At 37.1% G+C, this 26,261-nt stretch overlaps 2 protein-coding genes across 41 annotated transcripts in view; both read right to left on the bottom strand.

Moving 5' to 3' along the window:
- Positions 1-12,641, bottom strand: part of camk2b1 (calcium/calmodulin-dependent protein kinase (CaM kinase) II beta 1) — an 83,260-nt gene extending 70,619 nt beyond the window's left edge. For 20 of the 37 annotated variants that reach the window (XM_015046430.1, XM_015046437.1, XM_015046441.1 and 17 more), the window contains exons 1-2: positions 12,445-12,641; positions 4,766-4,860 (exon numbers count right to left, since the gene is read on the bottom strand). In XM_015046430.1, the coding sequence (XP_014901916.1) occupies positions 4,766-4,860; positions 12,445-12,506 (157 nt within the window). In that variant the 5' untranslated portion in view covers positions 12,507-12,641. The remainder of the gene's footprint in view (positions 1-4,765; positions 4,861-12,444) is intronic. The other 17 variants (XM_015046453.1, XM_015046469.1, XM_015046468.1 and 14 more) reach the window with 2 other exon arrangements.
- On the bottom strand, positions 3,299-25,737 carry LOC106955965 (protein transport protein Sec24C). 4 transcript variants are annotated; one of them, XM_015046426.1, is made up of 22 exons: positions 25,501-25,737; positions 23,484-24,152; positions 23,308-23,366; positions 23,082-23,135; positions 22,686-22,797; positions 22,454-22,581; positions 22,195-22,330; positions 21,757-21,866; positions 21,479-21,591; positions 21,086-21,277; positions 20,570-20,666; positions 20,368-20,472; positions 20,115-20,282; positions 19,584-19,680; positions 19,353-19,501; positions 18,771-18,909; positions 18,011-18,132; positions 17,663-17,842; positions 17,296-17,493; positions 16,888-16,977; positions 16,335-16,486; positions 3,299-3,338 (listed from the first exon to the last, which is right to left on the bottom strand). In XM_015046426.1, exons 2-21 carry the CDS (start codon positions 24,103-24,105, stop codon positions 16,346-16,348), a joined length of 3,012 nt encoding a protein of 1,003 aa, XP_014901912.1. In that variant the 5' UTR covers positions 24,106-24,152; positions 25,501-25,737; the 3' UTR covers positions 3,299-3,338; positions 16,335-16,345. The 4 variants fall into 4 exon arrangements, with proteins under 4 accessions (XP_014901912.1, XP_014901914.1, XP_014901910.1 ...); XM_015046428.1 differs by lacking the exon at positions 3,299-3,338 and having other exon boundaries at positions 16,010-16,486; positions 23,484-23,584; positions 23,861-24,152; XM_015046424.1 differs by lacking the exon at positions 3,299-3,338 and having other exon boundaries at positions 16,010-16,486.
- Between the last annotated feature and the right edge of the window lie 524 nt (positions 25,738-26,261).

Below are 26,261 nucleotides of genomic sequence, written 5' to 3'. Positions count from 1 at the left end.
TATTTGACTTACAAGATCAGCATGGCTCACTGCAGATGGGAAATATGGAGTTTAAATCTCACTTTTTTTCTCATTTCCTAAAAATACTAAAGGAATGTAGACACTGGAAAACTGGTTTTTAGCAAAAGTATTCACACCAATTAACATTTTTCACATCGACAGTCACAATAAATTTTGCTGGACAATAAAATGTTCCAGTAATACAAGTTGACCAATAAACTTTAATTTTGTAAAAAACACTCCACACTGAAACTGAAAGACAGTTTAAATATGCAAAATGAAACATAAGAATCAAAACAATAATTAAAACTAGAACCAAAACCATGAATAAAGTGGATCAGGAAATCTGTGTAAACAAAGCATTATTGCATTTTACGGAATAAAATGTTTATTTCCTTATTTAGAAAAACTAACAGAGTTATTTGTTGATGTCTATTTTTACATAATTCTTAATTTTGCATAAAATAAGCTTAAGAGGTTAAATGAAAAATCTACAAAATGTGCCATTTTTCTGATCACTCGATAAATCATCAGAATAATCGATTACGAAGATGATCGTTACCTACGGTCCTCATTTCAACTTGCAACAAATTATTCTATGCAACTTATAAAAGTTAGCATCAAATAAAGTTAAGAGGGGAACTTTAAAAACAGTGACATTTGCGGTGAGCCATCATCTTTTAGGAATCATTTCCGTCAGAAAAGAAAAATCAGTATGAAGGGTTAAAATGTTTGGTGTAATCAAACTAATCTGCTGAACTTGTGGCTGTATTATAAATAAAACAGGCTCTACTGGCATTTGTAATTATAAGCAGAGTGATTTGACTTTATAATAGCCTTACATGTAATAGGCCTTCACTTAAGTACCTCCGCACGACTTATCTGACATTGACACAAAAGAACCGGGACAGAAATCAGGTCAGCTCTCTGCTGCTGCTGCTGCAGGTGAGTCTCAGACAAAATAAACACCTCACATGTGCACACGCACACATATATATATAGACGCACACACACATCCACTCTACCATGATATGTTACAAGGCCATACAGGAACCTCTGGCATCCGTCGTCCACAGATCGCTGCCAATAAACAAGTGCTATGATTGGCTGGAAGCCTTGCCCAGCAGACCTGCCCTATATTTCCTGTTGACATGAGCTGGATTGACATTAGCCGCTTGCCGTCTGCAATACGGGACAGAAGCAAGGCTGAAGTCAAGCAGGGTGTTTGGGTTAACACACAAATAACATTTAGTCATCCATTCCCAGATGCCTGATATCGGGATTTTTAAGGGGGTGAGTCACTGTGACTGCAGTAAATAAACAGAGTTCACTGTCAGAATGACCATGAATGTGTGTGCCAGAGTGAAAGAGAGGCAGAGTCAGATGAGAGTCCCGTGCTAAAAGGCATGCAGGCGCACAGGCGCATGGCCCTCAGCTGCCAAGTGCCTGGGGTGCCTTCTCTGCCATGACCCCCCGGCCTCCCTGCAGCTCCCATCTCCATCTGCCCGTCCCAAGCAAACGCTCCTCCTAAGCGGCCTCGGCTGGCGCTTTAAACCCTCTGACCCTACCTGCTTTCTGAGAAATACATCAGCAGCGAAAATCTCACTTGTGAAGCAGAGCAGTAAGTCATGGAGATCGCCATAAAACCTGGCTGCTGCTGCAGCCCATGTCAGATGGGTCATGGAGCTATTATTAGCGCTGGAGTAGAAGTCGTATGCAGCGGCTCAAGCATTGCTCTGCTGTTTCAGAGAACATGGCTCATCCATTAGTAAAGAGCGCAGTGCAGGCCGCGCACGCCGTTCAGTCGGCTCGGATCATCAAATCTTAAAGCAGGAAGATTATGCCGTACCTCAGAAATCTGCAAGCAGCTGCAGCCTTTCATAAAACAGCTGAGGAGGAAACATAGACCTCCAGTTAGTGGAGATGAACCGGTCAGAGATTTACGGTCGATTATTGTTTTCTTTGGAAAGGTCCGATTTCTCTATAAACTATAATTAACAGCACTCTGAGTTTCTATGTTCAAGCCTTTCTGACATATACAGCTCTGGAAAAAATTAAGACACCACTGCACTGACCCCATTGAAACCTTCAAACCAAATATTGATTTCTGGTCACTTCCTGAGTTGAAACATTAGTATTTGGTGTTTCTAAATTAATAAGAACGTGTTTTCTTTGCATTATTTGAGGTCTGAAAGCACTGCATCTTTGTTGTTATTTTCACCATTTCTCATTATCTATAGTTCATAGAATAAAACAACAATGTTCATTTTACTCAAACATATACATATAAGAAGTAAAATCAGAGAAAATGATCATTTTAAGTGGTCTCCAAATTTTCTTCCAAAGCTGTATATATAGTCATCAGTCATTTATTGCTGGAGAAAAGCTGATGTCACACTGTGTGTGTTAGTGGAGATGAACTGATTTGATATGGCTTGTATCTAGGGCTGAAACAATTAATCGGATTAATTGTGATGAATGAATTATTCTAATAATTGTTAACAAATTTAGTCATTGTTAACTGGAATTTATAGACTCAAAAAAATGAAACAACATATTCAGAGCAGCAATTAAGCCAAAACTGGAGAAAAAAAATATAGCTTTAGCATTTAAGATAAAAAAAAGAAAACCTCTGTCTGTAAATTTGTTTTACCCAAAACTGAAATAGCAGTTTCAGCTTCATCTGCTTCAAATTCAGTAAAAAAAAAAATTCATATCAAGTACCTTTTGCTCACCAATTTTTAATCAGTTAATCCAAAAAATAATAATAAAAAAATCTACAAATCAACCATCTGCACCCCTTGGAACAATTCTGAAAATCTCTCTCCTAAGAGCTTAAAACAAAAAAAAACATCTTTGATTTCCATTAATATTCATAAATTATCTTAAGTTTCTTCTGTTTTCTGGGGCTTTAAATACATAAACTCTGCTTCAGAAACTGCATTAATTTGCTTTAAACATTAACATTACAAAGCTTATTAGCGTTAGCATGCTAAAGGTGAGAAACGTATTACTTTATGGTGTAAGTAGTCTGATCTTTTGAATTTTTAACAATTATCCCTGACAGCCTCACCTCTGTGGTGCATTACCACTGTTATCAGAGAGTACTTTCATAAATCTGTCTGCGTGGATTTAATGACATCTGAGCAATTGTTTCCAGAGGAAATTAATACCCACAGTAAAAGGTTAACTGACAGACACAAACAGATATGAGCAGACATTCAACCCCTGTTAAAATGCCTCTGACCACACTCTACATTTACACACATGCACAAGACATTTGTGCTTGTGTGTGCGTGTGTGTGTGTGTGTGTGTGTGTGTGTGTGTGTGTGTGTGTATTGTCAGTGGAGTGCCACCTGGCACAGCCATGGCTCTGGGTCTCCGGTTGCGAGCTGCAGAGGCAGCAGGAGATTTACACCGGGCGAGTGTTGGTGTGAGGAACGACAGTGACCGCCGCGGAGCAGGACGGGTTTGAGTCACAGTGCTGCCTAAACCAGGCTTTGCTGCCTGAGTACAGCGTCTTTTACAAGTAGGACTTTATGCCTGTTTAATGTGAGCAATATCCTATTAATATACAGTAAAACACTGGGTGTGAAGAATTATGTTTTTCATGGAAAACACAAAAAAGAGAGCATTAATATCTTTATAGTATCGCTACTAAGAGATAGGATGCTCACAATCAATACATCATCAATTCTAGAAATGCCTCCATGCAGACCAGCAACATCAAAACCGACCCAAAATGTAACTACAGCCTATATTTGATAATTGTAAAACAACCACATAAATACAACAGAGAAGTAGATGTGGAGTATCAAGCTGAAGTAAAGCTTCAGGGTTTTGTTAGGAGTGGGGCTACAAAATCATTGTTTTCAAAAAGTTACATATTCCTTATCAAAGGAAAACACAACCAGGGTTCCTCAACGTCTTTCCTGTTAATATTCCAAACAGTTCAACAACAATGTTTCTAAAAATATTGCTTTAGAGCTCGTAAAAGACCATTTCAAAATGGAGGCATGGTCAAAATGATTTAAAAAACAATCTGAAATCTAACCTTTAGGCAGGATTTCAGTCTATAAATGATTAAATCCTTACTTTGTTTGATCTCTTGGAATGTATTGCAGACCTTTAATGAAGAAAACATAATGAAATGTTTTTTGTTTAGACTTAGAATATGCATCCATTTTTACTCCTGGACTTATTTATACATATTACATCCAGTATTCAGGAACTAAAGTTTCTAGTATTCGAACAGCGAGGCGCCCTGGTCCCATAGAAACTGGCAGCAATCAGCATCTAGTGCAGTTTACTCACAGAAATTATCCACAGGTTACAGACAGTTGAGTGGCATTTTGCCATTTGAATAATTAACTACCACGGTGTTTAAACTGAGTCAATCCATAAAAAAATAACTTTAGTAAGAGACTAAAGAAAAACTTCAGAGAACAGGAAGAAATCTGGGGCACCAGCCACAGATTATGGGACGTTTTTAAGGTTTGTGAAGCTTTTTGGGACAAAGTAAGTCGTTTTCTTTTCACACAACTTTTCTACCACAATCTTCTTGAGCTGTTAACTTGTGAGTCCTTTTCTCTCTCATTACTGGCTGTGACTGCAGAGCTTTCAGAGCTACACCAGAGCTGTGGACTTCATGCAGCCTCTACATTTAGCACCAGGAAAATCCCAACTCCAGAATGCATCGTGTTCTGACTGCATAATAACATCCAGGGATTACATGTCGAATTAAACACTGAAATAAGTTCTTACCTCTTGCAGATAACTTTTTGGTGTTGATTATTTTAGCGGCATACTCCTGCCCTGTCGACAGCTTCACACATCTGCGCACCACTGAAAACGCTCCCCTGCAAACAACAAACAAAATATATTCTTATTAATTTAAGGAAGATATTTTCAGATTTTTATCAACAGCTCATAATATATTTATGTCCATCAGAAAATCTCCACTGTTTATCAAACTTTTGCTTACATGCAACTTCTTCAGAGCCTTAGCTGGCATAATGACTCCAGTTTTTGCTAAGAATACTCATGTTAATACACACGACGGATGATTTACTGCAGCTACAAGCAGACTTAATATTCCTCAAATGTAACCGTGGAAAGCTACATTTAAAGACCAAGCTGTCCAGACTTATCTGCTTAATAAGCTCCCATGAGGAGCCTCAGAGCCAGTCAGCATGTTCTAGATAATGTGCTCACATGTGGATGGTGAGACGTACAGCAAAAGAAACAAACACTTCTACTGTGAAGCTATAAGAGCAAACAAAAGAGCAAACAACTCAAACGTAATATTTGATGTGTTCAGACAGCCTATTTCTGCAGAATATGTGATTTAATATGCATTTAGTCATATAGAATAATTTAAAAATGCTGAATATGAGCTGCGTTGTACTAAAAGCTGCACAGCAAACTCTCAAGTCTCTAAATAACTTCTCAGCCTCGGCCGGCTCAGATCAATCTGGCCGGTCTGGCTTCCAGTGGGTGTTGACAGTGAAAGGTTGAACTGTGACACTGGGTTTCACTTCCAGACCAACAAGGTCAAAGGTGAAAGCTGTGGGACCAGATGGACTGAAACTCAGACCAGGCAAAGCAGAGGACTGAAAGTCTTCTGTCAGACAGCATCAACTATTATTACAAACACATAATAATAGTTATTATTATGTGTCCAATAACCGCTTTATTGGATTAAAGCGGTTTAATCCAATAAACCGCTTTGGATTAAACAGTTCTTCAATAACTGTGCAGCTAAACAAAATAGTATTGAAAAGAACATGAATAATTATTACAATTACAATTATTACAATAATAATTATTACAATTACAATTATTACAATAATAATTATTACAATTATTTGTGATACATCAAATATTACAATTATTACAAAACTGTATTAAATGTGCTACTTCATAACTACCATAAGAAATGCAATTGCACTCAAAGACAGCAAATAACTACATCCAATCATGCATCATCTTTACTGATAACACTTGCAGAAAACCAACAAAGAAAAAAAAATAGCTCAAACTGCAAACCAACAACCTAAACCACTGGTTTCTGAGGTTTTAGAGCATCATTAAAATTAATCATAACAGTGCAAAAAAAATTTTTTTCAAAGACAAACAGTATTACAATTACTTATATTTTGCAGTAATTATCCATACTGATCAAGCAGTTTTCTATTGTCTGTAATATGTATCATAAGTATTTCCACAATATAGAAAAAAGGTAATGAATCAGGTCTTATTTTGACTCCAGGGACAAACTCAACAGACGTAACCTCAGATCTGTATGTTAAGGAACAAACATATGCCTTCAGAGATCAATGGTTGGTGAATCACAAATAGAGATGGGCCAATCAATCAGAAAGATTGAAAGAGTTGAACATTTTTCCATTAATCATCTATATTCTCCTCTGATAGCGTTCTGCTGTGTGCACAAATATTTAGTATGACATGAGTATTTCGACCTTGTATGTTTTAGACATATTTTCCAACTCCAAGATGAACAAACTTGAACGCTTAATGGATTTAAGCAAAAAGATTGGTCAAATTTAGTCAAAAATTACCAAAAGTCTCTCAGAGGAATCCTGAAATTGCTTAGATTTGGGGGCATGATCACAGAACTGCCAAACATTTTGTTGCAAATAGTCAACTGGGTGGCAAGAAACGTGATGAGAGGAAAAAAAAAAAACATAAATGAACTGGGTTTGATGCTACCAGGAAGCCATTATCTTCCTGGAAACCATTTTCCGTAACTGCAGCCTACCTGGAGTGCCTAAAAGTACAAGTTGTCCAGAGCGCAGAGACATGGCCACGGTGAGGAAGGCTGAAACCTGACCACCACTGATCAAGACACACAAGCTGAACTGACCAGACTGGGCCAAGAAATACCTGAAGACAGATTTTTCAAAGGTTTTATGGACTGATGAAATGAGAGGGAGAAGCACCAGATGGACACCAGCAAGGTGAAAGTGGGGTACTGGTATGCACTGGTATTATTAAAGGTGACCTGGTTAGACTTTTTTGGGTTGGAGATGGGCTCCTAATCAACTCCCATGTTTTAAAAGACATTTTCTTCAAACAGAGTTGCAGGAAAAAGTCAACATCTTTCAGAAAGATGATGGTTTTTATGCATCCAAGTTGTGGCTAGCCATTAAAAACAAAAAACTTATCACATGAAATGTTTATTGGAACGTGTGGAGATTTTTGTTTTTGACTCTCACTTAAACGATGAAAATTAAAGACAAATGATAGAATAATAGTTGTTCAATAATCGCGCCCATTTAGATATTCTGCTAAAAATCCCAAAATGACATTTATTTTCTTAAACATCCTTGTACGAGGTTTATTAACATTTTTGGATCAACTGAAACTGATGTAGGTAGTGATTATTAAAAATAATCCTTAAAAATGTGACTTACTTGTGCACAGTGTAATTTTTTGTTGTGTTATTGCCACCCTAGTATATGTCAATTTTATTTAGGTAGCACGTTAAAAAAAAGGCAACAAAGTGCATAATGGTAAATAAAAACAAGCAGTGAAAATCAGAAATTAACAAAACAGGTACGCAAATTGGGATAATTAGTAATTTCTTATTTTGTTCTTGAAATATAAAACAAGAACCTGCGTGTCATCATCCTCAGAATGGAAAATCTTGGTCGGAAAATCTCTAATTGCAAAGTGCACAACATGTAAATCTGTACACCAAAGCTTCAAATATGACCGAGATAAAAATCTACTTTTTATCGAAGAAAAACCACCAGCAGAGCAGCGCACAAATATTTCACAATAACAGCTGTTTGCCAAAGTCTAATTGATAACCAGTGTTATTTTAAAGTGAAAATGCGTTATATTAGCTGCAGAATTCACTGTAAAAACTTATAATGAACGCCACGGCACAGAAAAGATCAAAGAACGTGCTTTCTAGGAACTGTTTTAGGAGTTTGTTTATGCCAATTTGTGTAAAAGAAGAACTGCTTGTAGACAGCCAAGGCTGATATTATCTGTAATAGGCGAACAAAGTCACGAAGCTTAAATGTCACAAGTCCCACATAGGAAGGAACAGCAGCCAAAAGTGAGAGCACAATAATTATCCCTCCTCAGATCCTTGGTATTAGTATTACAGAGTCATGGATAGCATTATTATCTCAAGGCCAAGCCACTTACACCTGAACTCCCTCCTCTGAGATGGATGGGTAATTATAATCATTTGACAAAGACGACTTGTAGAGCAGGATTAGTGTCACTCACACAAGATCAAAGCCCGACTAATAGGTTATATTTTCTTTTCTTTTTATTCAAGAGCCAAACCTGAAGAATAAGAAACATTCCCAGCAGCCAGAGTTATTGCTCCTGGGAGAGGAGCAAGCTTTGCAGCAGAGAACGTGTTATTATCCCCAGGTGGTGTGTGTGGAGTCACACTGGTGGACAAAACTATTTATGCTTGTCAAATGACAAGAAAAATAACTAAGATATCATCTCTGTGGGGCATACCAGACGCCTGACGTGAGTCTGAAACATTTATAACAAAAACAAGCTTAGATTAACACTGGCATAAAAAATGAAAATCTACAAGTGTTACTAATTCACCTGTCAACTAATTATGATGTTCAAAATTACTCAAAAACACATCAACATTAACATGAATTCAGAGAGAAAATACTTTTTGTGTTTTTCTCCTGGACTACGTTTAAATATAACTAGATTATTTTATGTAAAAGTATTTTTCGGTCACAGATTCTCCTGAAAATATCATCAATTATTCTTGTTTTGGGCTGTAAAGCTGCCTTTGATATAGCCTAACATCTTAATATTTTAAGGTCTACCTTACTAGCAGCAGGTTTCAGGGTGGAGTTCCCCAAGGTTCTGTTCTCAGGCCAGTTTTATTCTCCATTAGCATGCTCCCCTAAGGACCCATTTTTAGGAAATCTCTTCATGCAGATGATGAAGATCAAATTACTCCAGAAGCACATTTTTCAGTGCTAATTGCATCTTGCCATATAAATCTGGGTAGGTTTCAGCCTCTTAGCCACATTAAAGGCTAGAGAGTCATGCTTGGTTCTCATTTTGACTTCGAGAAACTATTCACTATTCCAGGAAACCTTTTACAAGCTAAAGCTTTAAATGAAGGTAAAGCTTTTGTTTTAACTCGGTGGGATTTTGAAAGGCTGAGCCACACTATTCTAAGATCCCAGATTGATCATTGAAACTATTGGTGAGAGTCAGACCTGCCTTTTATGGCTGCAGTTTATACAGAACCTAACATTTTACTGCTGAATTTAAAGCTCTCCCTGGATAAACTGCAGCATATATCCAACCAACCCCCTTCAGCCATATGTGCCCTCCAGATTCTCAGATATAATCATTGCTTGCTTTTACAAGACCCAAAGCCTGGACTGAAACGTCAGCAGCGGCAGCACCTGAATTATGCAGATATTAGACAATCTTCAATGGTCGCTGTGCTTAAATATTGTCTGCTTTTAATATGGTATGAGTGTATTTTATTCATAAAGATGTCTGCATGAAGGAGCAAACAATTAACCGAAGCATTATTTCAAATTAACTAAAAGAAATTTTGAAAAATCCAAATGTTTAGATGTAATCATTCCTGGAATGTGTTGAGATTAGGTTTCAATAAATGATTTAAAAATCATTAACCTTGTTGGCCCTAAATTTTGGTCTTCATTAGAAGGAGATCAACTTTAGGAGCTTTCAGAGACATTGAACATCTGCTCCTGTTGCCTTTTAGGTGTGCAACGGACAGTCTGCACTGCTGCACTTCTTTAGTCGTTTTTGCTCTACAAGTATGAATTACATGCGTTCAAATAATGTTGATATTTTGGGATGGAAACATCTTTCTTCATGCTTCTATAAATCACCTTTGCATACCTTGTGTACAAACGAAGCAACATAAATAAACTTGTTTTTCCATATGCAGATATATTTTCATCAGCCGTTGACGGCATCAAAAACATCATGAACATTTCAGAATTTAAACTTTAAATGATTGCCTTGTTTTCAATCAAATAATACCAAACTAAATCTACACCCTACATTCTCTTTCTGTTTATTTCTTTCATTTTAGAGGTTATTCTATTGTACATTGAAACTTAGCATTATTAAGATGCATCCCTCTGCAGACAGTCAACATCTGAGCAAACAATTACAGTAAATTACTAAACCTGTTTGTCTTTTCTGACTCTTTTCTTGTTCTTACAATTATTTTTTTCAGGTCTTCTGTTGCAAAACCGCAGATAAATAATATAAACAACAAAAACTGACAATCTATAAAGCAAACACACAATTAGGCAGTCTGTGCAGCCTGCACAGACTGCCTGTGCAGACACAGGCAGTCTGCACACAGACTGCCTGTGTGCAGACTGCCTGTTTTAAATTAATACACCTGCTGCAAATCCAGGTATAATAAGGTAAAAAAAATTATTCTGTATTCTATTGAAAATAACACAGAATCAAAATAAATAATATCCAAACATTATTTATTTACATTATTATTTACAATGCTATAAACAATATTCACGCTCCTTTAATTTTGCCCAAAATTTTTACATTTCTGATCTATTTTCTGACCTGTGTGAGTATAGTTTTCTTTTGTTTTAAAAATCTGCACAAGAAATCAACACAAAATATCCCAGAATAGAGAAGGATCAAGGTGAAAGATAAACTATACACATATATATAGGTAATCATTGGTTATTCATTAACATTAATCAGGTTTTTATGGCAGAGAGGCATATAGAAAGTCATCCTCACTGAAAAAAACAAAACAAAACAAAAGAAAAACATCTCAGTCTGAGCAAAATTTTCTGGTCTGAAGCCAAAAGAAAATGGTTTCCTCATCACAGCGATTAATTTTTCCACTAAGACGATTTTGAAGACGATTGCCAAGTTAATAAGAAATGGCTTCAATCTGGGAATGTCCACTGATCCATTTAGTGTTGCCACTAAAGACATCTTGTGCTAAATAGTACCATGTACTTTGCAGTGATGATGTAGTTGTTATTGTTATACACATGCATTAAGGATGCATCTAATTATTTTATTATTCAATAATTAGATGCAAGAATTAAATCACTGAACATAAAGTTTTTAAAATCAGGGTGGATCTCACGTGTGGATTACTAATACTAAACCATTTATCTGCAGGAAGTGCAAATAATAAAGCGGAGGCTAAGCTCACATGCGCTCCAGTAGGACTGCAGTAAAAAGGTAAACTATAAATTTATTGTTGATATTTTTCTTGATTTTATTTGTTCAAAGTGAAACAAGTAAAGATGTCAGACGCAGGAATAAAAAGATGGACTGATGAAAGTGGAAGACTGAATGAAAGATCAAAGTGAAGTAAAACCCAGAAGCAATGCTAAAGTCTCAAAACAACAACAGAGATCTGGAATAAAAAGCACTAAAACTTTAATGCAATTCAACACAGATATAAAATGTTAAGCATCTTGAATCTCAAATAAAGCAAAATATGGAATTGCAGGAAGTAGAAAAGGTTGACAAACATGAACATGTTGTAACTTTTCTGAAACTATTTGGTTGACTCAAGCTCAATTTTAGAGAAATTAGCAATACTTTGACTTTTTGTTTCTATTTCATGCTTTAGGTTTTGCTTCCTACTTATGTGCAGATTGCAGTCTGACACTAGTGCAGACTTTTAGGAAAATGGGTTATAAGATACAACAGCACTGTTGCAGGGAAATTAACATCCAATAAACAATTAGATGGCAGATAAAGTAGTAGAAAATTTTGTTTCAAGTCTTCACACTTGGTGATATACCATGATGCCTTGCTTGTGTTAACTGCAACAAAAATTAATCTTTTTTTAAAGATCTGTCCCTCGAGCAGAGGTCTATGAAAGCTGCAGTAATAATAGAATAACTTCAAAACTTCCCAAAGCATATGCATTTTCTTATTGGTTTATTATTTATACAGAAATTCCCTATAATTACAGAAGCCATAAAAACCGCCATGCTTGCAGCTGTAGCAGATCTTTTTTTCTGCATATCAACAAATCCCCGCTCTGCGCGAAGGGCACACAAACTTAGAAAAACATTTTCTGCAAACCGCAGTTTTCGCCTCATCACATGTGGAAATGTATTCACCACAACAATTTCCCTGCTCCCCCCTTGTGAAATAAACCCATAAATAGAAAATCTGCGTGCTACAAATATGCCAAAACTTATTGGATTTAATTTGTAATAACAATACAAAATCACACTCGAGAGTGTGGCAGGGAGCAAAGTAGTTTGAAAGCTGACATACCGAAAAAGGGCGCACACACACACACACACACACAGCCGCTGGCCCGCTTCAGCTCTGCAGCCTTGCTGCTGCCGCCTGTCCGAGCCTCCCTGCACAGCAAACAGCCGTGCCACCGACTCAGACACGCTGACACCACAGATACTCACTTCCCCAGCTCCTCGTACAGCTGATACTCGTCCGTGAATCGCGTACAGGTTGTCGTGGCCATGGCTCTCCCCTGTCTCTTTCTCTCGCTCTCTCTCTCTCTCTCTCTCTGTTTCTTTCGCTTCTTTCTCCTGAATCAACTCCGAAAGAATTACCCTCAGTTCGTGCAAAAAACGGTGTAAAAAAATAAAAAAAAATACCAACGCGGGTCCGCCCAGCAGCTAGCCGGCCGTTGGAGCGGTGGAAAAAGCCTATAAACAGGCGCCGAGAGACGGAGGGGTTGTAGAAAGACGAAGCGGGCGGTGTGGGTGTTTCTCTGTCAGACTGACTCCCCTATCTGACAGCTACCGCGCTCAACGGAGCCGCTTGGAAAGCTGGGCGAGCCAAGTACGGCCACTTCCGCTTTGGATTTTCAAAATAAAATACGATGTCCACACGAGGCAAACATGTAGTTTGTTCGTGTAATAAAGCCTAAATGTGTGTTAACTGGTCTCAGCTGATTTGTCTGACAGTTTTAAATGAATAAAGGATTTAGGAAAATTAATTTAAGAGAAAGACAGGCAAATGCAACATTTATTTTGTTGTTTCATTGATATTTTTAGCACATTCTAAATAATTTTAGCTGTAAAAACAAAAAGAAACTGGAGCAAGACTATCAGTATCTCATCTAGGATGGGATACGTTAATGCATACATTTCCATTCCATTCAGTAAATTAGAATATTTATAAGTTATCTTAATTTATTTCAGTAACTCAATACACAAAGTGAGACACAATATAGAAATTGATCAACCATAGACTGAAGTTTTTATTAAATATTAATACACAAATAAGCTTTTATTTGTGCATTATGATGTCTTTGACTTACAAATACGACATTTATTTCTGAGAAGAAAAACATTTCTAATATAGAAACCTGGGTTTAATGAAAATAAGTTTTAATATATCCTTAAAGGTTATTATTTTCACAAGGTATTAAAATGAATTTTTTTGATCTTGCACATAGGAAATCCACATAAGTAATTACATTTATTCAGTTACATTTACCTGAGTAACGTTTTGGAGGAAAGAAATGTGCCTCTGAGTAATTTTACTGGACAGTTATTATGAACTTTTGCTACTCTTACTTGAGTAAGATTTCTGAATACTTTATCCCAATAAGTAACTTCAATAAAGAAAGAACAAGCATATTTAAATTAAACATGTATGAGACACAGACACCCTTACACCTCTTATGGTGCAGAAAAAAGTCCCTTCACAATTCCAAGTCCTGGGAATTTTCAATTGACTAAAAATGCTCAAAATTAGATTTTAATCTGCTGAATTTTTTTGTAAAATTATATTTTGAATAATTATTTGATATTTTTTTATTTAAGATAAAGCTGGTGGGCTAAGCTGACCTAATACTGGGAATTTAAGCTACAGATTTTTATGCACAAAGCTATTTTTGTTTAAATATAAAACAGATGGAATTTAATAGAATATGTAACTGTTTTAAATAAATGTTTTATTTGCTGTCACTGTCATTCCCTCTTATCAGCTTAACTTAGACCATTTGAATTGGTTTCTGAATTAAAAATAATTTTTTAATCAAATCATGAACCTAAAAATTGGAATCGGAATCAGAATTAAATTTCTAGACCCTGAAAGATTCAGTTTAGTTATCTTCTAGCCACTGAGCCTGCTAGATAATCCTGATATTTATAAGATATAATAAGCACTATATATTGTCCCTAGAAGTACTTTACCCAGTTCTGACATATAGGGATTAATTTTATGTAAACTTTAATTAAAAAAAATATTTGAAAATGTTTCTTTTGCCCAAATATTAATTTATTTGATCAGTCACTCAGTACTTGAGTAGCTTTTTAACTAAATACATTTTTATTCTTGCTTGAGTAATTTCTTGGAATGCTACTTCTTACTTTTACTTGTGTAAAAATATGTTGAAGTAATACTACTCTACTCACCTCTGAGTTATGTAAGCCTAACATAAGCCTTAATGCTTTAAGGCGCAAGTGTGGTTTATTTATTGCGTCAAGTCTTTTTCCGGTGTTTCGCTGATCGCTCTGGCTGACTTGACGCGACTCGCTTCATTAGGCTGCAGCTTCTCCACGGGAAGGCGGTGACTCCATGTCGCCCTCTGGTGGACACTTTGCGCACAGGCGCAGCGCCTCAACGTAACCGAACACACCTCCCTCCCGCATGGTGCGTATTTCCAAATAGGGGCAAATATGAGGGAGCTTGTTTATGACTTCAAAACCTGCCTTACAAACGACATGTTTAATGTTTAACTGTTTACTTAACGAATGAATGAAATAACTATAATTGATTCATCACAGCAAAGGATGTCAGTGCTGAAATGAGTTACCTATAAATTTTAGTGTACAAGACTCATAATGTTGACCAGATACAGTTCTGTTTAAAATTGTTTCACAGTCGCTGCATGATAGACATGTAAAATTGTTTACATTTGCAAAATCAGAATACATGAACAAATTCTTCCTATTTACTCTATATGTAGATGCAAACTACATTTGTATCATGTATTATTAAGATAATTACTGGTCTGATAAGTTCTAAATGTTTCTAGCAAATCTGGGAGATTGAAGAAAAAACATTCAATCTTGAAAATGCTGTGTAACTTTCTCTATTACAAACATTTTAAATTTTACATTCACCACGTTTTTCAATGTTTGATGAAAATTCTGCATCTCTTTCTGCATTTAAAAGACACTTAATTATGACGACGTGATGTGGCATTGAATAAACTGATGTTTGGTGTATATTTTATCTTTATTTGTCTGTTACAGTCTCTTGAGTTGAATAGCTAATTTTCTCTTTATGCAAACAGGAAGCAGATAAAAGTGTTTCCTTCTTTCTGCTCCTTTTTTCGCTTAGTTGTTAGATGAACTATTCATGTCTATTGAGCAAATAAAATGAAAACCAATATTTTAAATGACAAATTAACATGTCTAAAAAAAACTTTTAAATCTTGAATCTCCAACAGAAAAAGCTGTAAGTGAAAATAAAGCCTGGATTTGTTACGTTTCTTCAAACTTTTCATAGTTTCTGCAATTTAAAGTGTAAGAATTTACTTCTTTTAATGAGTCATTTTAATGACTTAACGAGTAAAGATTTGCTTAAGAGGAAGAAACGACTTTTTCCAACATGAGTAGGAAGATGCATAATGGTGAGGTGAGTCATCGGAGTAAGTGCTTTACTAGTGAGCTGAATGAGTAAAGGTTTTACAGTTGAACATTATCTTTGACAGATTTACATTACAGCTTGTACTTAAAACATGTTTCTTACTATAAAATTACTTCACGCAGCCTCTTAAACACGCCGCAACACAATGAAGAAATTCAGTGGTTAAAGAGCCGCAGCTCACTGAGCCACATAGTTCAGTTCATTTCTGCAGTAACATAATCACAGTTAATTAGTGTTATTAGGCACTTATGACTGATTAGACAATTGCCCTTTCAGCTTCCTGAGTCACATCTTCATCAGCTGCCCTGTTCGTTACATCAATGTTGGGGAGCAAAACGGGGAAAACTTGAGTCAGAGTTCAGTTAAAATCTCCATTCTTTTTATTTTTAATCCACAGGAAGGGACTTTCTCTCTCTCACACATATGAAGCTGAGGTTAGAGAATCTCTGACACATGGATAAATTAACAACAGATATATTTCAGAAAATAAAACACATTTTATAACTCTTCACATAAACACATCATTCTTGAATAAATAAATAAATAAATAGATAAAAGTGATTATTTTAGGGGCACATCTCCATGCACATCCTACTTCTCTGAACAGTCTTAATATTTTCAAACTACAATAATTCTTCTATCAATAAAAACGAAACCATGATATTCTGCATTCAGGCTTTTTGTGTGTGTGGATCACAGCAGGAGACGGACAGAGTTGACGTGGAGATGGTACAGGAAGTCTGCATATGACGCTCCTCCGTTGGGACTCTTGTCTTCCACCAGGTGGCGCTGCAGCGCCTCCTCGCAGGTGTCGCCTTGTTTCACCACCACAAGCTGAAAAAAGAAATAACGATACTTATTAAAGCGCTAAACAAAACGTTTCTTGAGTCAACGCTGCACATCATAAAAAAATCATTTATTACAAAAACAGTTACACACACTTAAATATAACATATGGATTCATAAATGCACAATTTTAACATTTTACATAATGAAATAATTACATTAGAAACATAACATTTTCACGATGATAACACTACGTAATAAAATAATTAAGCAAGGCTCTTTTAAAAGCTCTAGCATCTGTCACATTGCCATGTTTTCATTCCTTTAAGAATAACATTCTTTAGTCCAGCCTCTGTAAAAGAACCTTTTAATGTATTAAAATAGTGTAAAATTAGTTTAATCACATGCATCAAAACTCTGTCTAGTAAAGCAAAGTGTTTCCATGTCACCTTGCGGGCGTAGGGAACCTCGGAGTTGAGCGAGTTGATGAGTGACCGGACTCTGATGGACAGACGGTTTTCCAGAGCTGGAAGGTTGGTCTGATTAAACAAACAGGAGGAGAAAGGAGGAGGAAGACATAAACCGGAAGGATGTCAGATTAATGCCTTACTCAACATCAAGGCTCTTAAAGGATGACAAACGTTGTACAAACTATGCCATCACTACAATATTCTGAAGGAAACATATTTTCTCTAAGTGGTTTAATCTTTACGCAGATGAATCATGAGTGTTTCATCTTTTGTCTTCTATATGATCTTTTTTTAACAGTTTGCATGTCTCTTAGTGTTATTATTATTTTTGTTTTTACTTTTTATTGCATGTTCAATATAAATAAATAAATCGGTGTTTCCTCCCACCTCGCCTGAAGGCAGTGACGAGAAGCAGCTGGCGTTGAAGAGCTCAACAAGCGTCCCCACAGGGACCTGAGTGCCAACCCAGAGCAGCACAGTGAAGGGGGCGTGAACCAGGTACAGACCTCTGGAGTCCAGGCTGGAACTGGTGCACCGTAGCGCCCCCTGTGGGTCTGGAGGACTGGAGCTGTCGACTGAAGGCAGCTGCAGAAAGAAAAGAACACACTAAATTTGATGGTCGCCTTATTATTTTGCAGCAGATAAACGGAAATGTCTCCCAAGATGCAATATTTTGATCCACACAAACTTTGGGTTGAATATTTTATTTAATGTTTGTTGTGTCAAGAATAAGTCTGATGTGTTGGTGACCAACCAGAGGCAGCAGCAGTGGGTAGAAGTGTCGGACGGTGCTGCGGGTGTCAAGGCCCAGCACCCGGCAGCGCTGCTGCAGCCGCTGGTGGACGGAGCTCCTCAGACCCGGCAGCAGAACCTCACTCTTCCTCAGGCTGTTGACGTAAACAGGAAGAGCTCGCAGGAACTGAGGAAGCACCAGCTGCAGAATGAACACGACACAGTAAGGTTAAAATAAAATAAAAACAAAGCAGAAGTAGTTTTTTATTGTTGCAATTAAACATCTGGAAGGCTTTAAAACAATTTATACTGAAGTTAAATTTGGAAATAGTAAATACAGTCATGTGTTTGTGTGCAGCTGTTACCTCACCTGGCCAGCAGACACTGAAGACGAGCAGCAGTGTTTGCGGTAAGAAGCCAGAGCTTCTGTTACATCAGTCTGCAGTTCCTCCCTCAGCTCCTGCAGAGGGCGCTCTAACACAGCACAGTACACTTGACAGACACAGAAAGGAAGGTAGAATTAAAACAAAGTAACCACAGAAATGTGTAATTGCTCTTAAATTACCAAGTTTTGTCATTTAACTATGATGGTGGTAAAGTTAAATATGTAACATTGTTATTATTCACTGAAGTATTAAAGAAACATATTTTTTCATTGTTAAAGTTTCTACAATCGATTAACTACCTTTTTTTTAAGCTTTTGAGGCTCTCAACAAATCATATTTGGCTGAACCAAAAGCAAAAATGGCTCTGTGGGTTTTAAAGGTTGCTGACCTCTGAACTTTACCAACTATTGGTCTGTAATGGTAATTCAGCATATTGTAAAAAAAATTAAAAAGAATCAATATTACAAACAGCACTCAGAGGAAGATACTAATTAACAGCAATTGCACTAAAAATGCAATTGTTTCTATGAAAAGAAGCCTTCCTCTATGACTTAAAGGCAACCTATAAATATGTAGGACTTACTAAAGGTTTTTAAATTTATTTAAACAATCAATATTAAGTTGGAAAATGTTCAAATCTCAAACTTTTTTTTCAAATTGATAAATCACAATGAATCATCCTGTTGCAAACAGTGGAAGCTTTTATAACTATTATATATTTCAGTGACAGAACATATTTCATACTCTTCTTGCAGTAGAAAGTGAGAAGGGTTTCAGCCTGGTAGTTCCTGAAAGTGTCCTGTAGGTGGCGTGAGCATCTCAGTGTCAAAGTGTGAACTCTGGTCCTTCTCTCTCCAGTCTGGGAAGTGTAAGACAGGACGGCCTGGTGCATGGGATGAAAAAGCATAAAATTATTACATAATGCTTCATGTTACATTAAACTTCCATTGTACGAAAGACCTGGAAGACATAATGTTACAAAATGTCATTTATTTCCATAAATGCTTCAATTTAACATCCAATCAATTGATTTATTGGAAAAAAGCAATGCATCCAATGTCGACTTTCCAAGAGACTGAAGATGGCTGAGACCAAATTAATCAACATGCTAGTCACGCTAATAGATGCTAACAACAGTTTAAAATGTCTCCACTGTAAAGATTTTGTTTTAAAAATCATAACATCTTGTTTTACAGCTATTGATCCCTGTGCCTAATATAAATAATTAGTAAGAACGTCCAAAAGGAAGAATATAAGGAAGAGAAATCATAAAAAGCCAAAACAGGCGATGTGTTTGATGCGTCTTCACCCATTTCTCTAACTCACCTGAACGGCTGCCCCTCTCGTCTCATCCAGAGCTTTGCTGTGGGCCAGCTCCACAGCCAGAGTTGTCCTGCAGTCGAGCGTTGCCATGGCGATGTGTCCAGGGTTCGATCCAGGGACAAATAGCCCATAGCAACCAGACACGCGCAAATCTGGCAACACAAATAAAACCAGTCAAATCAGACATTTTATAAAGAAAAGTGCTGGAGTGAAAACATCAGAATCTTCTTTCACCTTTGCTGACGAATATCCTGAGCTCAGCCTTGTAGCCGGTTTCCGTCTCAACAATCCGCTTCAGATCCGTGCTGAAACGCTCTCTGTCCAGTTCGCCCTGCGATGGAAATGTCACAAAAGTTAAAGTGGAATAATGCCCTTGAGGAACTTGAGGGGAATTCTGTGTAGAACATATTTACAGACAAATGTTTTGTTTTTATCTTAAATGCAAAATGTTGTGGCTTAATTATACTCTGATTATGTTTTTCAGCAGATCTGAATCTGTATACGATATTTAATGATTAATTGATTACTAAATTTGTTGATGATTATTTCAGTAAACAATTAATCACAATTAATCCAATTAATCTTCTCAGTCTAAGTTTGAGAAGTACAATCTGAAATTTTTCATCACAATGTACAGCAGTATGAAAAATGGCTATTTAACAATGGCTTGAAGGTCAGCAAAATTCTCAGCAGAATTCCTTAAATATCAAACTTTCCATTAAAAAAAAGACCAAAGAGCCACAGTGGGCGGAGCTGCTGGTGCACCTGGAGGTAGCCGTAGGTGTGCAGAGCTCCACCAGTTAGAAATGGAATGTGGCCCGGCCAAGCCCCGCCCACATCCTGCTGGGAGAGAACAAACATGTGGACGCCGTATCCCTGGCTGATGCACTCTTTAGCCAATGAGATGGCCTTTTCTGATGGCTGGAAGATGGACTATAGAAAACACACAAGGAGGGGAGAAATGTTTCATGAACTGAATGTACCTCACTAATGTATAGACTATTACAGTTAGATTTACCTTTGGTTTGTTGGTCCCAAAGAACCCTGAGGAAGAGTTTGTGTGTCCCGTCTCAATCAGGGCAGCTGTGTGGAAGATAAGCAGTTTCCCTGGACACTTCAGGCCCTACATGTTTTATAAAATAATCTCAGTTTCTGCAAATCTCTAGCATTTAGGAAGAAAACAGTGGCGAGAGTAAGCAACATGTTTATTGATTGATTACCTGCAGTACAGCCAGGCCTGCTTTAACAGGAAGCTCAATGGAAAGTCCACTGGAGTCACTGCACTCAGCACCAAACTGAGGAATGAGCTGCAACACACTGCAGACAAAAGAAAGGATCTCAATTGTTTATGATTCTGGAAGAGATGTGGGTGTTATTACAAACCATTTGTGCTCCATCATTCTTACTTAATGATGGAGTACATTTCCAAACCTCCCATTGGAGCTGAAATGGTAGAAACATTTGCAACTGGATCAAATTCTGTAAAATATTCCTGATTAAGTACTGTTGGCTATCCAGTTATTAATCGATTAGCAAACTAATTGTCAGCTACAGCTCTACTTCCCATATAAAAAAGGAACAGGGCCATTTAAACGCCCACAAAAATGACAATTAAAGAGCTACATCTGACACTCTACAAGCAGAATTTTGAATCCTCTGAATGACGTGCAAAAAATCATCAGATCAAATCAAGAAACAAGAACACAACTGTCAGAACGGCTGATGTGTTTCGTTACCTGTCTATACTTTCTATGCAGTCTTTGAGGGACACCAGAAGCCCCTCCCTCACAGGAAGCTGCAGGTCCTCCGTCTCAGCGATGACCAGCATGTGAGGACGGAAAAGGTCAGGACTGAGGTCATACAGGTGGATCCTGCTGTCGTACGTCATCAAACCCACACGGAGGTCTGACGAAGCGTCTCCTGCCTCTCTACAAATAAACAAGCAAAAGAAAATGATCAAACCTGATGTTTCCAAACTGGACCAAAAACTACAGATAATGTAAAAGCATTTATATCCTTTGAGTTTTTCTCATTTTGTCAAGTTACAACAATAAACTACAATGTATTTTAACAGGAACTTTATGTGACCAACAGAAAATAATGAATATTTCTGTAAGAAATGTGCTTACCTGACCAGTGAGGTGAGCAATGTGTGTATTTGCTGAGCGACAAATTCTAAGTGTCCTCCTCTCAGTGCAGAGGCAGAAACATCTATAGCTAGAAGAAGTGCAGCAGCTTCACCCTGGAGCGAAAGAAACACATTTTCAACTCACATTTCCTTCTAGAAAACCACTTGCATTATAAATGATCTCATGAAAGAACATATGCATTAAAAAAGAACTTACTGAAGAGCAGGTTCAGAAGGGAAAATGAAAATAAAGCCAAATCTGCAGAGTGGGAAGTTTACCTTGTCTGAGTTCAGTATTTCATACGACCCCATGCTGAGTTCAGGCCTCTTGTCTTGGTCAACCCGGACCCCTTCTGCTCCGTTAGTGGGCTGGTACTGCTGCCACGGCACTGAGATCCAGTAAAAAACAACAACATTTAGATAAATTAAAACAAACTGAATTACTAAGCATTTATTGTATAATTTATTCTTTATCGATTATCGTCAAAAAAAATAATTCCTACGAGAATTTTGATTTATCGTTGCAATGATAAACTGAAGTTATTGAAGGCAAATAAAAAAACAAACAAAACGGACAATATGACTGGAAATGTTATTTTTGCTATTTTCTCCTATGTTTGATAGTATATTTGATATTGAAGCGTTTTCAAGGATTTCAAGCACCCTTGTCAGATGTTTCTATTTTTATCTCCAAACCAAACTGATTTTAAATTCTACCTTCATTGAGTTTCCCACAGAAGGGGCAGTAAAACCTCTGCCCACAGTCCTGCCAGCCCATCGCTGGGCACATGGAGGCGCCGCACCAACGACAGCCCATCACACAATCTGCATGTTTGCATAGAGGAATCGGCTTCTGGTGGAAAAAAATGTTTTAAAAATCAACACAACTGTGGCAACACACACGTGTCTTCAACTGGAAAATGCTTTAACAACAAAGATGATTATTTATCTCACATTAATAAGTATAAAACCTGACCTGACATTCATTTTGATTAAAGAAGGGAGTAACCAGCGCCCCTAGTGGCAGTCGGCTGAGCAGCGCCGTCTGACCATCACAGGGGACGCAGTAAGTAACAGAGCGGATGGCCAAGGGGCTTACGTTACCTGCAGCAATCAGATAAAATTACTGGTGCAAAGTTTCATGTGTGTACAGCTGCATTACTGAATTAAATCCATGACGGAGAACATCTGAGACAGAATCTGTTCACCTCTGTCCTCTGTGACACAGGAAGTGGTCGCCAGAGGAGGCAGGCGAGAAAAATGCTCAGAGATGAAAACTTTTCCGTCCCACTCGGCTCTGTCCTCTGCCATCACCTTTACCTTCACAGAGACAGAGAGGTCTGTCAGCTTCCCTTTAAACATTTCACTATACTCAGAGGTAAAGATATATAATTAATTATTCATGATCAACCAGCTGTTATTGCAAATATGTAACAATGAATACGATTAGGCAAATATTGGATGTTTTACTTTTCAAATGCTGAAAAGCTGAATGTGAAGACATTTAAAACTAAAATATTTCATGGAAAACATAATGTGAGGAAAAGTTGTTTTTAGAGCTCAGAATTTGAGAGAAATTAAAGAACTGAGATAAACAGACTTACAGCGCTTGGTAACAGTTCAGGATTCAAGCCGTAATGGGACTCAGAGTTGGGAGACTGCAGAGAAATGAACTTACATTGATTTTTATCTTCCAGTCAAACTGCCAGAAGTTTTTCACCTGCCAAAAAACTTCTGGCAGTTGATCAAATTTCAAGTTTGAGAAATATTAATGGCTCCTTTTTGACTACATAAGCTACCATTTATGATGTTTAATGTTCATTCACCAACCTGAGGTGTCAAATTATGATCCAGTGGAGACGCAGTGGGCACAAAGTCATTTATGCTCCCTGAAAAAATACAAATAAAAACTTCAGCTGGAGAAGTCGTTTTAATTTTAATTAATTTTGAACATTTTATTCTGATTCCTCTGATGTTATTTATGACCAAACCCACACAGAGCTCACCTTTAGAGAGTGCTGCGATGCTCCACAGAGGCTGCTGTTGGATGGGAGCGCTGGGTGAGGTCAGCGTTTCATTAAATCCAACAAAAGATCCCGAGTTTCCCCCGTCGGATGCAAGGTGTTGATTATGGTTTAACTGAGGTTCAACACACGAAGAGCTAACAGGAAGAGCATTTTGAGCTGGTGGCTGATTCAGAAGACTTCGATATGTATGTTGAGAATATGATGAGGGATCTACTGCCTGGTAAGGGTTAGGAGGGGAGTAATGTTGCACTGGCGGCATCGCTTCATTATATGGAAGAGAGCATGGCGGTATGTTCCTTTCTTGGATAGTAGGGGATAAAACATCAGGAATGCTCTGACCATTTTTACAAACATACTGCATGCTGGGATGAGAGCTGCTCCTGGTAGAAAAGGCAGCAACATCACTCTTAGAGTAAACACCAGATGCCTGCAGGTGGTTGTAACTCGGGTTTTGGTTGGGTTCACAGGCCAGGCTGAGTTGCTGGAGGTGGGGGAGAGGATTGCAAACAGGTCCTGCAGGAGCATCAGAGGACCAGCCGTTCTGGACCGCCCACGGCGGACAGGCAGGGTGGCTCTGATTAGGGGACGGGGCGTCCATCATCCCCCAAAAAAATCAGAAATCAAATTTTTTTTCATTGGAGGCAGGACCTGATAAGACAACAAAGAATGACAGAGAATATTTAATATTTAAAATATATTCTGTTTGTTCTCTGTAAAGTTTATTTTATGCATCAGTTGCTGGGCACATTTATGGTTTCTTCTTTTTGACTAGATTTTCCTGTTTTATTTCAGTTTTCTTCAGGGTTTTCTCCACAGTAAAATTCAAGCACTTTTCAAGTATTTTCAAGTTAAGTTTTCAAACTTTTCTAGCACCACACTTTGTAGATAAAACAATACAAATTAACTAAAGAAGACAGTTTGAATTAGCTTTTTTATTACATCATTTATTACTGTTATTAATAATGCATTGTGTTGTGATAGTAGTCTTACATAGTAGAGACAAAGTGAACAAAAATCTAACAAAATTTTATGTTTTGAAAAGTCTCACACACCCTATTCATCTGAGAACATAAAACAAATTTAACAAAATAAAAAAAATCAACAATTTCAATAACTGTAAGGTATAAAACATCAGACTTTATTTCAGTTATACAGATCAATAACTCATTGAGACACTAGGATTACTCAATATTCATTACACTGAATAAATTGTTTTGTGTAAAGGTAAATCCTGATCAAATAAATTTTTATGACTGCTTCTGGCAACATGTAAAGTTCAACAGAGTTAATATTATGGTTTTTGGTTCTTCTCCCCATTAGTTTAAATGAAATAAACATTTAATGCTAAGAAAACTCTTTGGAGATGGGCATTTAATTTCCAAAAGGACAGTGCACCAGAGTCCTGACCTCAACCTGATAGAGAATATTTGGGATTAAGTAAAGCAGAGACTGGGAGCCAACATTAGTGTTTGACCTCACAAATACATAACAGTAGAAATGGTCATAAATGCACTTTTAAACATTTAGAAAAAGCCTTACCAAAATAACTGAAGCAGTTGTAGCTGCAAAGAATAATATATCAATGTGTATGTAAAGGAAAGAAGGCCAATACTTGTTGCAAGATAGCGTTTATAGGCATTTTTGTGATTGGATAACCTATTAAAACCCCATGTCTACCACACTGGGTAAACATTTAAAATGTAAAAATAATTATGTTATATTGTAACAACTTTGGCCTCATCTTAAGCTATGTTATCACTGTAAAATAGTTTTAAAAATAAAACTAAAGTGGGATTATTTCCCTGGTTTTATTACTGCTTTTTAGTTGTGCTAGCTAGCTAACAGAGACTCTCCAATGACCGAGAGGTTTCTGTCGTAAATGAGGTCCTGAAACAGAGGCTCTACACACACATTAACTCCAAATTAACATACAAGTCAAATAAAAATCTTCTGCCAGAAATATGAAGGATGTGTGAACAGACAGAGGAGTCAGTACCCTTTGACATCAACGGAAACAGCAGAGTCCGTCTGCCTTGGTGCTCGTTAACGTTACGAATGTCGGTGTCTTCATTTTCACCTCAGCTCCAATGGATCTAAAACACCTGGCTTTATATTGTATGAAAATATAAATCTAATTAAAATAAAAACAATCTCATCCTTATGGACCAGACACTAGCCAGCCTCATCTAGAAACCGCAACGTTAGCATCACGGAAAGTAAGAATCAATACAGCGCGCTTCCGGTTGTCCTTTCAAAATAAAAGGACTCCGTCAGTAAAAATGTAAAGCAAATGCGGCTGATTCAATGAGGTAATGTATACATTTTAACAACAAACCATGTTTACACCTCTTGATACACACATTTTGAAGAGAAAAAAATAAACTAGTCAATGTTGCATTTAACTTTTTAATTAAAGGTATAAATTCCTTATATTTACCTTAGATATGGAATGGGCCACTACAGGATGACCTTGAGTTTAAAAAGAAAAAAAGTACCCTATATGATTTAAAGATTCTCCTTGTGGAATCTTTTAATCCCACAAAATTTTAAATAAATAAATTTTTATCTAAAAGTAACTGATAACTCACAACTGGGACTTTTAATATGGTATTTTTCCAAAATATGCAACTAAATCAACACAGCTATGTAAGAAAGTTTGGTTATCAGTTACAACACAAAATTTCTTACCTGGCTGTTTTATACCATAAAAATTAACCCCACATAAAAATAAACTTTTGTGGGCTGAGTATGGTGGAA

The sequence above is a fragment of the Poecilia latipinna genome, unplaced genomic scaffold, assembly GCF_001443285.1.
Source record: "Poecilia latipinna isolate Pla-1442-1.1 unplaced genomic scaffold, P_latipinna-1.0 Scaffold779, whole genome shotgun sequence".
Taxonomy (NCBI): domain Eukaryota; kingdom Metazoa; phylum Chordata; class Actinopteri; order Cyprinodontiformes; family Poeciliidae; genus Poecilia; species Poecilia latipinna.
This window is presented reverse-complemented; position numbering and strand designations above follow the sequence as displayed.

Coding starts and splice junctions, on each gene's coding strand:
- LOC106955965 (XM_015046426.1), bottom strand. CDS start 24,105: ATGATGGACGCCCCGTCCCCTAATCAGAGCCACCCTGCCTGTCCGCCG. Junction 20,667..21,085: donor TGCATAGAAAGTATAGACAG/GTAACGAAACAC, acceptor TTTTGTCTGCAG/TGTGTTGCAGCTCATTCCTC. Junction 18,910..19,352: donor CGAGAGGGGCAGCCGTTCAG/GTGAGTTAGAGA, acceptor CCCATGCACCAG/GCCGTCCTGTCTTACACTTC.